This window comes from Tetrao urogallus (assembly GCF_951394365.1).
Source record: "Tetrao urogallus genome assembly, chromosome: 7".
NCBI lineage: Eukaryota > Metazoa > Chordata > Aves > Galliformes > Phasianidae > Tetrao > Tetrao urogallus.
The window spans coordinates 4,549,079-4,562,767 of NC_136820.1; the positions used below are offsets into that span (position 1 = coordinate 4,549,079).

The 13,689-nt window shown below is 39.2% G+C and overlaps 1 protein-coding gene across 1 annotated transcript in view; it reads left to right on the forward strand.

Annotated features, from left to right (window-relative positions):
- The window catches only part of AVL9 (AVL9 cell migration associated), a gene marked incomplete at both ends in the record, with an annotated part of 33,874 nt that overhangs the window by 2,251 nt on the left and 17,934 nt on the right, over nt 1-13,689 (forward strand). Inside the window, one exon of the mRNA XM_079538532.1 lies at nt 12,482-12,602. Within this exon, the coding sequence (XP_079394658.1) occupies nt 12,482-12,602 (121 nt within the window). The remainder of the gene's footprint in view (nt 1-12,481; nt 12,603-13,689) is intronic.

Sequence of the window (13,689 nt, forward strand, 5' to 3'; positions counted from 1 at the left end):
ATCTTTTATAGGAATTAATGATTGATTTAATTTATCTGTAAAAGAAATGTAGTAGCTCTAATCTGCTTTGAATTTGCTAATGTATCTTGCAGTACAACAAAATCTTTTTTGAAGCTGGAGATGCTGGAGAATTAGTACAAGAGCTAGAACTCGGGTAAGGATCAGTATGAAGAAGATAAAGCAACAACAGATTTCTGTCAGAAGAGGAACTGCTGTTCTGAGGGATGCTTGCAATGGTGTTTCTCAAGACTGACTTGGGGTGTTGTGAGTGGCTATGGCACCACGTACTCAGGCCAATCTAACACTGATTACCAAAGCTGGGGAGTCACTGGTACAAAGGAAGACTGGGATGTCATGCAATTGGATAACAATGAATACTGCAATGGTGGAAAAGGGATGCATGATGAAGTCATGTAATAGGAATGAATAATAATGATGTATGCTTAGGAATTAACATTGGAAGACCTCTGGAAGAGGAAAAAAGACTGCATGTGATCTAGGATAAGCCACAAAAGTGGAGTGATTTGGAGGAAAGGGGGCAACATGTTTTCCTGTAAGATAATAGTATTAATATGTTTATCATTGTATAAACATTCCGATCCAACCTTTGTACAAATGGATTCAGATTATCTCTGCCACTACCAGAAATGGAAGTGACACTCCTTGAACCATCTGTTTTAGAGAAGGAAGATGACTTGGAAGAGGCTGGGTAGGCTAATGAAGTCAGTTTTGAGGCTATAGTCAGATAAATGCTTTCAGTTACTTCAGTGAGTGAGTATTCTACCCTTTTTCTCTCTGCCACCTTTCCACTGCTGCAAAGGAGAAGCAGTTCTGTGGTGAACTGAAATGGGGAACTGAGGTGATGAAAAAATAAGCTTTGTTTTGGTAAGTTGGTTTTCTGCTAGCTTGGTTTTCTGCTAGCCCGTTCACTGATTCTGTTCAGAGTTCGTCTGCAGAAGACAGCTCTGCTGATGATCCGAGACTCCTTTTGATTGCGTTTGCTAATGGTATTTGAAGTATTCATTGGACCACTGCATTACACGTGAGTGTATTCCAAGAGAATGTCAGAAAGTGAAAAATAAGGAGGAAAAATATTTATTTAATCTAAAAGACAGTGCTGGCACAAGAACAAATGGATATGAACTGGACAAGCTATAGATTGGATATGATAAATGAATTATAGAAAAGCAAAGTTACAGTGCAGCTTTTGAATGAGAGTAATACAGGCTGAACTTAGTGTGTTTGAAAATGAGAGATCATATAGCCTGTAATAACAGCAATTAAACTTGTGGGGTTTGGGTTTTTTGTGTGTTGTTGGTTTGTTGTTGGTTTTTTTTCCCTGAGAAGGCTCCTTTCAGTTCTTTGTTTCCATCTGTGTTCTCTCAGTAGTGTTACTAAGAGATGCATACAGAGTTAGGCGTTTTGACAGATTACTTGATCATAGGTGTCTTCATCACCTGACTTCCTCAGAATCGTGGTGTAAAGCTGATATGTATGTAGACATGTGTAAGTTGAAAACGAGCACTGACATTGTGGTCTCTGCTGTTGGTAGCAAGTAACTAGGTTCCTGTGCATTGCTAGGCAAGTATTGTTCTGGTTAGATTTTGACTGTCTGAAGTGTGCAGCTGTTCCTGTTTCACTTACAGGTTAAACTTCTCCAGTACTTACCTATGCAACAAAGCATTTTGTGTGATTTGGAAATGTATTAGAACATCTTTTTCTTGCATAAAAAGTCTGGATATATTTGTTTTAAAGAAGATTGAAATCCAAGGGATTTGTCCACTTCCATGTGCCCCTTGATTCATAGTGCAAACACGACGTTCTTTCTACCTGCCCCTTCCAAGGACACACTGTTATACTGTGGGTCTGATTTCCCTTTGAAGTGTGGTTATGTAAGAAATTTGAGGTTTACCATACGTACATTTAGTCTGAGTTCTTAGTATCCTGTGTAATTGTCAAACCTCGAGTCGCTCCTCACTGTGAAGATGGCTTTGTGCTGTGTAGAAGTTATGTATTGCATTTTTAAAGTTAAAAAACAAAATAAAATCCATTTTAAGAAGTTTTCTCCAGCAAAGTATTAAGTGAGCTTTTGGAGAAGCTGTGTGCTTTTGTTTGGTTTTGCTAGCAAGTCCCTAAATTCCTCACTTGGTCCGCTTAGCTATTGAATTATACTGTGGTACCAGGGAAATGTTCCAAAAGTGCTGTTTGCTCATCATTTTGCCAAAAGGAAGATGGAGTCATGGCAGCATGCTTATAGAATGGGAAGAGAAGCTTGGCTGTAATGTAGATCCTTATAGTATTTGACATGCTCTCATCCAGCCCATTAAAGAAGGGAATGATAATTTGCTTGAAGCATGCATTATGATGAGTTTCTTCCCTTTGTAAGTACAGGCTGACTTGTTATGGGAACCCTTGTCAGTACTTGTTTAAATAAAAGCAGAAATCTTGAAACGTGCAGAGATCTTGTGTAGTATTCAGTCGTGACTTTCATTTCTATAAAACGAAATGACTGATTTATTTAAAAAGTAGTCCTAAGAAGTTGCTTTATTGATACCTGGTAAGAGTAGTTACATCCATTCATTGCATGTAGTTGCTCACTGTCATCACAAAAGCACTCTGTTTTGATTTGATAGTAGTTTCTACAAGCTTCTTGAGTTATACAGGATGCAAATGAATTGAGCCCTGTGGAGGAAAACTTTACTTCATTGACACAGATACCAGGTCATTGTGATCCCACCAAAAAGTGCTAACTTTATTTCTTTTCTTCTTAGCCTTTCATGTCTTAATAGCAGTTTGTTCTTGATTAGGTTGGTTTGTTTAGTTTACTACTTAAATCATATAGGAAAAATGAGGAAATTACCTGAAGATCCAATAAAAATGAGCGGAATGCTAGATATGTTTTTTATGTTTTTTGCAAGCCAACAAATCTAGAGCCAGAAATTGCAAAATTAGTAACAATTAAGACAAAAAGATTACATTCCTCAATTGTCTGCTCAGATCATCTTCACTTCTCAGTTCCTTACTATACAACATGTATCCTTCACGTGTGTGGTATGGTTCCTAGCTACAAGAACACAGAGCAACATGTCTCAAGATGATTTATAGAAAAAGCCACACAGACAAAAGTGGGTTCACAGTATTTTATTATTGGCTTCATACTGTCTCAGCTGTAATAGCTTTAGCTCACAATAAAGTAGTGATCTGTAGATCTTCCAGTAGAGGGTTTGCCACTGATATAAACCTGGAAGACACAGCACTATGTTCCTTACCTGATTAAGAATGGTCTCAATAGTTGTCTGATTAAAAAAAAAAAAAAAAAAACACTTGTCTAAATGGCCTATGGAATTCAAGTGTAAATAGGGTAAAGGTGGGGAAAGGACTTGAGAGAGAGAAAAATCCTTAAAATTGATCATAAAAGCATTTGAACATAAACTGATTATTCTAGAAAGCCAGACGGAAGCAGTGTAATTGGTTTCAGAGCATCTGCAGTTCTTTGGTTCATTAGCTGTTGCTGCAGGGAGCCCATCCAGATCACTGCTCTTGGTTAGCTCTGGTGACTTCCTACTTCAGTGTAGGACTGTAAAATCTAGATTTCAGGACTGTTGCCATTTTTTCTGGAGCAATTGGTACCTTGGTAGTTTTCAGGAGCTGAAGTGATGGCTACTGATTTGATGGGAAATAAAGGGAAAGGGCTCTGTTGTTACAGTGAGCAATAAAGAACTCGATTTGCCATTATGTGTCTTGAGTTTTTTGAAAGCAACAGAGTGTAAAAAATTCTTATTTACCATATGATAGAAGTCCTTTGTAAAAATCTAATCTGAACAGAAACTGGTGCAAGTTGTGTTGAAGAACATCTGTGGAGTTAGGTGATCTCTTTGTAGAGAGAAAGGTGTAATTCTCCACTGGAACTCCTCTGTGCTAGGCACTTTGTTTAGCTCCCTGCATCTTAAGTTTTATTTATGTAAGGCAAGGCAGGGAGATAAGGCTGATGATGCAGGAAGGCTTAAAATATGCTTGTACTGTAATAGAATGATTCATTTTGGTGGCAAAGTTAAAATGAAAACTGGTTCTTTTTAAAAGGAGAGGAAGAAAAAACGATTTCAGCAAAGCTGGAAGAACTTAAAGGAAGGAGTTGCACAGAAGTCTCTGTTAGCCCACTGAAAAGTTTTAAGGTCCCTCTACTACTGCACTACTTAATCTGGTGTAAGAAAACTGATCCTCTATTTCTGCTACAAGGCCATGGACTTGCTAAATGTGTGTAAACTTGGTCTCCACCTGTAGGCTCCACTGTCACCAGTTATGGCCTATAATCTACCTTCTCATTTATGAAGCAGTAGGACAAAGCCAGGCTTTTCTGCACACAATGTCCTGAGCAGCTCTGCAAGTTACATCTGTCCTCGTGCAATGAGTGAACGTGGCCTAGAGTATGCTCTGGAATGCTTGAATATGTTCCAAATTGCCCTTTATTTACTTAAACATACAAATTTCTAACTGTGCTGTGGAGGAGTACCGTGTGTGTCTTGGACTGATTGTGCTACCAGTCACTTTTGTTTGCTTGGGATCTCTGTTCTGTAAAGTCAGTAGGTCAGCATAAGCTGCCATTTTCTATACGCAGTGGAGAATAGCTTCTTAATGTCACTTAGTGGCAGACGACTGTAAATACAGAAATGCATGTGCTCTTGGAATCCCAGTGTTTGTCTGAAAGACCTTTGAAATACTTCTGAGTATTTTAATGTCTTCTTCATATAAACCCAATGTTTGCTTTCTTCTGAGTATTGTGTGACTTACATGTTTGTGTGAGTGGTTTTGTGTGGACTGTTTGAAGATCGTTCTCCCTGTCTTGACTGGCTGTAAATTCTATTCTTGGTGTGCAAACAAATGAAACAACTGATATGTATTTTTTTAAAAAGTATCTGAATATATTTTGATATTATAGAAAGAAGAAGAAGATGATGGTTTCTTACCTTCTCGAATTATGTATGTTCTCATCCTGTAATTTGAGAGCTTCAAATACTTTAGCTGTGGAAGATAATGCTTATCTGCAGAAATCAGCATGTGCAGTGGCCTGAGCAATCAGTGCATGTGGCCTGTTTATACTTTTGTCTAGAGAGCAAAAGAGGTCAGGTGAATATCATCGGAATTTTTGTCATGTTATATTTGAAGTTGTTTGCAGAATGAGGAGTTGTCTAAGGAAAGAACAAGTTAAACCTGCTGTGAACTGGAACATTGCTCGTGTTTCCAGGTTTTTGTATCCTTAATTATAGCACTTGATTCCAAGAGAGAGTTACCGACCTCTAAAATAGCTTGTGCCTCTATTAGATTTGCTTAAAGCTGCCATAACAATGTAAGTGCTGCATGTGCCTTGTCTTCCTCTAGTTCTTGTGTCTTTGGATTTGGGGGTGTGCCGTAAGCACTATAGTGCAACAGGCGATTTGCAGTGGTTAAATAAGGGCCTTTTACAGGAATGACAAAAAAAGAACCTTGAAAAGGAGCTTCACTGAAATCTAGTTGAAGGGAGCAGGAAGGCATTATTCCTCTTCAGCAGTATTAAGCAGCCATAGCTGAAATAATGCTGCAGCAATGGCACAGAGTCACTAGCACCCACAGCCTGCATCAGAGCATCCTGCTCTTCTGAGAAGAAATTGCTCCTGAAATCCCCAACCTGGCCCTCACCTGGAGCAAGCTGAGGGGCTCTACAGATGATAGCCTGTGTGTGATAGCACAACTCCTTTGTTTCTGTTCCCTGCTTGTAATAGGAACACTTAAAGTGTTTAAGGGAGCATTATGAACATATTATGCTATTATTAACATCATTAAAAGATTACAAGTATCAAAAATTAGCCTATAATGTGTTGAGCACTAAGTGGAAATGCCAAGATTAGCTTATGCTCGGTAGGTAGAAATTCTGACAGAAGCCTTATTAGAAAGGCTACACAAATTAGCGTGGGATCCTAACGGTTTTAAATCTACAATGCATTGCAAAGTATGTGGTGTAGTTAGTATCTGACACTTTGCTTCTGTAAACCATACCGCAGATTCTAATCTCTTCTGTAGAATTAATGGTGGGATTCTTTGCATGTCTGTGTAACCCATTTATGTAGCATTTTGTATTTGTTGTTCAAGGAAGGTTCCCAGGTGTGATGTAATTTCATTTCTTTGCTTAGTTTTTCAGGTTTTAAAGAGAGAGCTGTGTTTTGAGTTATTACCAGACAAGAAATAAAATATTTCTTATGAGGGCTCCATAGCATTTTCTCCATAGTTGCCCTGGTATGAGTTGAGAAGCTTCCTGAATACCTTTCGTTAGTTACTTAACACCATGCATTGTCATTTCCTTTAGCTTTCATCTTGCTATCAGTTTGTGCTCTGTATGTGTCATGACATCCATCCTAGTAGCAGTGCAAGTGGCACTCTGTACCTGGAATCTTGACTTCTCTCTTCAATAAATGAACTAATACTGAATTGCTGAAAGCTGTATTTCTGTACTTCTATTGCACCTTTTAACTACCTAATTCAGAATGTTTTCCAGTACTGATAATATGGCCTCTTCCTGCTTTCACAAAGTTGGCAATCTAATTTACATGCAGATACAATAGTTTCCTGTCCTAGCACTGCCTTGTTTCATGGTTTGTGTCCAATCGTGGTAATCCATCCCACCATTCGTATGTGGTGCCAAAGTATTATATCTAGACAGGCTCGTTGCTCCTGAAAGCTTGCTGAGCTGTGTATACAAAAAATCAGAGCAAGTTCCTTGCCTGCTGTAACATGCAGGGTATGGGGCTGCCTGCTTCGTTAGTGCTCCCCAGAGCAGAGCATGTTATGTGGTTCATGATGCTACTGCGTTGTTCTGCTTGTGCTTGGTAGAGAGCTGAGTTTATCCATGCTCAGGGCTAAACCAAATGCTACTTGTTAGAAAGGAGCGTGTTAACTGGGAGCTGTTATGGGACCCTCAGACATCCTGTGATAGGGAACCCAAATGCTCACTGGCTTGTAAGACAAGGTAATTGCACATTGCATCAGTTCAGCAACACGTGCTTTACAGATTAGACATAATGGCTGCTTCTAAACTGAAGAGTAAATATACTTTTAAAGCATACCCACTGTTCTAGTCCTCAGTTTTCCTGGAAATAAGGAGCTGCCTTAACATTTTAGCATTAGGAGCTGAGGGGAGGCCTGACGGCAGCTGCAGCTCCTCACAGGGAGCAGAGGGCAGCGCTGAGCTCTGCTCTGAGTGACAGCGATGGGCCCGAGGGAACGGCATGGAGCTGTGCCAGGGGAGGGCTGGGGGTGAGGGAAAGGTTCTGCACCGGAGAGCATGGGACAGGCTCTGCAGGGCTGTGGTCGCTGCCCCAGGCTTCTGGAGTTCAAGGTGTGTTTGGACGCTGCTCTCAGACATAGTGTTTGAATTTTAGGTGGTCCTGCGTAGAGCCAAAAATTGAACTTGGTAATCCTTGTGGGTCCCTCCCAGCTGAGGATATCCTGTGATTCGGTTGTGATCTGCCAGCTCCCTGCCGACAAGTAGGGTCTCCTGCTGGAAACCAGGGCATTCAGCAGAGCTGGGGGGAGAGATGCACATCTGTGTCTTGTGAGATGAGCTCCAGGTACGGGCTGGGAAGGAGGAAATGCCAGCAGTCCCTGTAGCTGGATGCATTCCTTATTAGTCCGTGAGTGCAGCAGGTTGTGTGGTTGGAACACTGGCTATTGTGGATCCTGCCTTACAGCAGCTGCTGCGTTGGGCAGAGGTAGCTTAGGAGCAAAAGCTGAGGGTTACCCTGTTTCAGTAGGGGAGTTGCCTAGCACAGGGTTCCCTAGCAAGCTTTCTAGACTGGAATTGCTGCAGGAATATTGTGCTCCTCTTCTGGGAAGAGTGTGAGTACTAAGTTTCTGTTTAAAAATGTTACTAACCTAGAGTTTTCTCAGAGCAGACGTGGATGGTTATCTTGTGCATCTGTAGTGATCCAAGTGGTGTCCGAGAGCTTGTGTGATTGCTTTAGAGCTCTGATGCTGGGCCACATGGGGAAGTTCCAAGAACTGGAAGGACAGAAAATGCAATGCCCTACTGCTTTCCAATATATTAATTTCTCTCCACCATTTGTGTGTTTGTAATATATACATGGACATATGAATACGTATATATAAATATATGAAAGTAGATATTGAAAAAACCTTTTGTTAGAGATCATTGTATTACACTGTAGGCATGATTGATTTACAGATAGGCTCTTCCATCTATAGATCCTGGTCTGTTGTTTCTGTCATGTTTATGGGAAAAGTTTGTCATATAAATCTGATTTAATGAAAGATGAACAGTATGCCTAGTTTCATTTGGCTGCATGCTGCTGTTGTCTCAGTGATTCAGATAAAATCACTGGTGCTCTGGTTTTCTCTGCACGTGTCTGTGCTTGGTCTGAGGTATCAAGGAAAAACCTTCAGAAATCCTAGCTTTGAGTGAGGAACAAATGCTGGTTTATCTGAAATGAGAGGTCAGTTTTCAGGTGTGATTTTAATTTGTAGGGTCTTGGGGGTTGAGGGGAGTCATTCCTGCTTAGCAGTGTCCTCAGTATTTAATATCCTATTTTTCTTATTCCTCTTTTCCTTCTTAAGTGAGATTGGAATGGCTGATACCATCGATACAGATCAAAATGATTTATGAAGGAAAAAGTTCTAAATAGGAATGCAGTGAATGTTTTCACCAGTTTTCTTCTCTTCATGCGAAGCAATTGTTCTACCTATTAATGTGATACAAGCAATCAAGAGATCATTAATTTATTCCTATACTGGAGTGGGTTCACTCCCTGGAATTTAAGTTCAGCAACTCACTAAGAGTATTCTTGTGTCTTAAATAATACTGTTGTTGTTTTAAATATCTCAGATTTTTAAGAGATCTAAACTTAAATCCACTCCCTGTTGAATTAATGGAAGAACTTATTAGGGTTCAGGGTTTTTTTTTTCGTTTGTTTGTTTTTTAATGATTATCATTTGTGTTCTGAAGAAAGATGAAGAGAATGTGAGGAGAGTTAACCTGTAAATGAATTAGTTCAAACATGTGACTGTAAGTGCAATGGGGAGTATGGGAAGTCTGTAATTTGTACTGACTCACCAGCATGTTGACTTATTGTTGGTTAATGTTCACTGAAGATTTTACTCTTGCTGTGTTTGCTGTCACTTAGCAACACTTTGCATACAAGGAAAATAACCTGCCCTAAGTAGAAGTTTGTTGAATATCAGTGAAGACTACCTGTCTAATGTTTGATTGTGATAGATGGACATGCATGTACCTTTTGGGAATTCCTCTTTTTATCCATGCTTTTTTGACCTTTCTTCTGACTGTGTTCTTGTAATCCAGTAGGAGACGATATCAATGCATTTGATCAAAGAAAATCTATCGTCTTAGGTCCTAGAAGTAAGAACTGAAGTATGTTGTTCTTTGTTCACTCATTTCTTACTGCAGGTTAGTGAACATCTAGCCAATTTATTCTGGCTAGGAAATCTCTTTAAAGAGGAGGAATCAAAAGTGTGTGCTGGGATTCTCTTTATCCTTCAAAGGAGAAGGGACTGCTCATCAGTAGCTGCTTTGCTTCTGAACTGTTGGATGCAATAAGAACTGCTTAACAAGAGGTCTGTTAATGTAGCAGAATTACAGAAAGATACAGATGTCAGTTCCAGAAATGTGGTTGTTATTTAGTTTAGGGTTGGGGTTTTTTTTGCATTTTATTTTAATTCAGTCATCCACAGGAGCTGAAATACTTTGTGCAGTGAAGTCTACATTTATTTCTCCACTCGATTTGTGTTACAGCATCCTGTATTGATTTTTGTTCTAAAATCCACTAGTAGCACAGTGCATACAGAAGAAGACAACTGGAACATTGCCTTCAAAACTCTTTGGCAGTTATAATAAATATTTTCCAGCTATAATGAAGATCTCTGACACTTGAAAGAGTAAGACTCCAGTGGAGACTCTGGTTCATTTTTTTTTTTTTTTTTTATAGCTTCTGCTGAAGTCTGTGAGGAGTTTGGTTTTGAATAAGAATTTCACTTTGTTGAGGAGACTTCTTAAATTCATTTGAAGGGATAAAAACTGCAAGGTCTGCTGAGGCATTTAACTCGTATTTGTTCCTGTTGAATACAGAGCTTTGCTACAAAGACTTTTTCTCCTGTTTGCAGATGATGTTTGTAATGCATGTATGTATTAGCAAAGAACAAGGAAATTGTTCCTTGTTGTTGTTTATGTTGTTTATGTTTTGTTTTATTATGTTTATGTTTTGTTGTTAATTGTTGTTTATGCAGCCTGAGAAAATACTTTTGCTAAGACTGTTGTTCGAAAATTCAGAAGTAAAATAACTGAGATTCTCTCTACCTCATTTACTTTATTTTTCTCACATGTGCAGTTTTCATTTCCAGACTTATCCAAGAACTATGGTTTGTTTTGTGCGAGGATCTTTGTATTTTTTGCTGCTCTCTGAAACTGTTCAGCATTTTATAACGCTTTGGTTTTGAAGTCATGCTTTTATTTGCAGAACATTCCTACCTGCAGTTTATGCTGTTGTGCAAATTGCTCTGTAGAAGTGGAGCAGGATGCCTAGAAGATAAGGATCGGGGTGATTTTCATCTGCAAATTAGGCTTCTGAGCCTGAGCTAGCACTCTTTGGAGATGATAGAAAGAAACAGATTGGATGAATCATCCAGTGCAGGTGTCTGTTTTTTCTGACTGTAGAACGCTTAGGAAAACTGGCTTGGAGTTCTGGCTTTTTGATAAGTAGTGGGATGACAGGATTCCCACCTGTGGTGGCTACTTGAGGAAGAGTTCAGCTTAACTGCTTTGAAATGAAATTGCTCAGAACTCTGAAGTTGGAGGCAGGTTTAGGAGGAAGTTCTCCAGGGCATTGCATGCTGTCTTTGCTGTAGAATTTTCCTTTTTCTTCCTACAGCTGCCACAAAATGAGGCAGTACTTCCCCAGTCTGCAGTCTATTAAGCTACACAAATGGAATTCCTCCTAAGGAACTTGAGAGTTCCCTACATAGATGATTTTGGGAAAAGAGAGGGGTATTACTACATGTAAATCAGGTGTACCATGACATCCATGTATAAAATAGATTATTTAAGCACACTTAAGCAATCTTAATTCTGCTTTGTCTTGTGATCTTGTCTCACCTGTATACATGAATGCCTGAATATACATGAATGAATCCCTGTATTAAGATACTTACCTTGGAAAGAAACAGGCTGATATGAGCCAAGATTATCGGTGTCGTTAATACCTGTTGAGTCTGTTGAATTTGGAACTGTTGGACCTGTAGAAACCCCTGTTGTTTGAGGTATGTGATAGCACCTGAGCTATTATGAGCTAGAACCAAGAAGATTAAATAGTTTTTCAGCAAATTCCATGTTATGAGAAGAATCAGGAGCCAGGTGGCATCAGTTGTGATAAGAGTGACACCGTGTGTTAAGGTGAAGAATTTCACTCCTTATTTTATTTCCTATTTCTTCAATACTTTCATCTTTTGTAGTATTATTTTATCATCCTTCTAGCGTTAAGGCTTTGCGTGCTTGTTTTGTCATGCTTTTTGTTGCCTACAAGTTACAAATTTCCATTTATACATCCCACAGCTGACTGGGTTTTAGCCAAGCGTCTTCCAAGAGGAGATGCAATATGCTGCAGCAGTTTCTTCTACTGATAAACTTGTGCCTAAATCTTTGTTTAGTAATTTAAGATCAGTATGTGTGGAAATAAAGACTTGTTGAAAGTGGCTGGAAACTCTGAAGTCAGTAGGAAAGCAAAACAATAAAGGATGACAGTGTGAAGACTAATTTTGGAGAGCCATGGTAGACAGATATTACAGTGCAAGAAATAGGTTGCCACTGATACTAGGAAAAAGTGCTAAAAGACAAAGAAATGAAAAGTGAGATTGAGAGGCAGGATTTCTTGAAAAGGAGAAGGAGGCACTTCTAGTAGATGTGGAAAATCTGCTGCATCATTGAGATCAAGGACATAAAAAGATCTTTACAAACAGTATTTTGCTGTTGGTGTATTATTCAGTATCCACGAGGGTAACATACAGGCTTGCATGTGATAGAGATTAGCTCATCATGAGGACTCGAGATGATGGAAAGCCAAATCTGATTTCAGGATGTGCCCCCAGCAATGACTCCTGCTGGTATTGCAGGGGCAGCAATGTGCTGCTTGCAATGTGCATACAGGGAAGAAGGTGACATCCTCTTTTTGACATCTGTTTTGTGTATCTTTTGAGGTTGGATATCTCTTAGGCTGGATAGGAGCACTGTAGAAGTCAGATCTTCCTAGGGCCTGCCATCAGACTGGATATGAGCCCGTCCATGGGTGCTTTGAAGAGAGAAGGAATGCTGGTAGAAAGTTTCTTCCATGCCATTGCTAAAGAAAAATATGCTAGGTTCAATTACATAAGCTTGCTTGTTTGCTAACAACAATCTGTTCTCCTTTTGCTTCCTCTTTGTTTCTTTGTGTAGGTTGAATTCTCCTACCCACCCCTGATGCCTGGAGAAGGACATGACAGCCACAGTTTACCAGAGGAATGGAAATATTTGCCATTTCTTGCCTTACCAGATGGTGCTCACAACTACCAGGAAGGTAAGAAACTGGAGAGGAAGTTGCACATGTTGAGGCCTTCTACAGGCTTCTACTGTAACAAAAAAAAACAACCTATCTGAACAGTTGACCAACTATTCTCTTTGCTATTAGAGTTCTTGTACTTCTTGTTTAAGCTGCAGAATAATTGATACAAAACTTCAGAGATTCAAATGAAAATAGATCATAAAAATGTATCTCCTGCGTGAAGAAATCAGATGTCAAAAACTCTCCTTAAAGGTTACATTGTTCTAATGCAAAACAAGGCTGCCAGCTTTCTTTCAAGCCATTATCTGAGGCATGAATTAACTCCTGAGTAAAACCTAATCCACTTTTGAGGTAAGGAAAAAATGAAGCTCTACAATTAAGCTTTGTAGTGTATGATGTACTCATTATATATCTGGTTCTTCCACTAACTTCTAATGATTCTACAAGTTGTTCTGTGTCTGTAGAATGACATTTTGAAAACCAGCAAATGTAAAAGGCAGGACCTTTAGCGTATTTTGTCAGCAGAATAGAAAGTTACAGTGGTACTTTCACTGTGAAGTGAAAGTGTCTCTCTGCTCCAGGTCATAATTTTTGTTGTTTCTGCATTGCTAAGTATGTAATGAACAGTATGCTACATTCAAAGCTAGGAAAACTATATGTAGACTCAGTTATTTGTTCCCTGTTGGCTCAGCATCATCTCCGTTAATGCTCAACTTTGAGCAGTTTCATTGCTGCACTAAGAGATTATCAACATGTGTTTCTGGCAAGAAAAAAAATAAGGCAAGATGTGACAACAAAATGGGTGTAGAGCCCTGTGGTTTGTGGGTAAAAATGCACATGAACTTGAAATAAACAAATCTGCTTCAGATAAATTCCCTGTAAACATAAAATAACTGTTACTCCATTTCTATTTGAAATTTTAACTAACTCCCACTAACAGTTACATTTTTGCAAAGAGGATGACATGGTACAGGAAATATCTCCACACTAACTCAAGGGAATAGTTTTGTAATACCCAACTCCTCTTCCCACTGGACTTGATACGTAGGAAGTTATCTGTTCTGTTCAGTTTGATAGAAGCATTTTACTTCCTTTGTGTTAT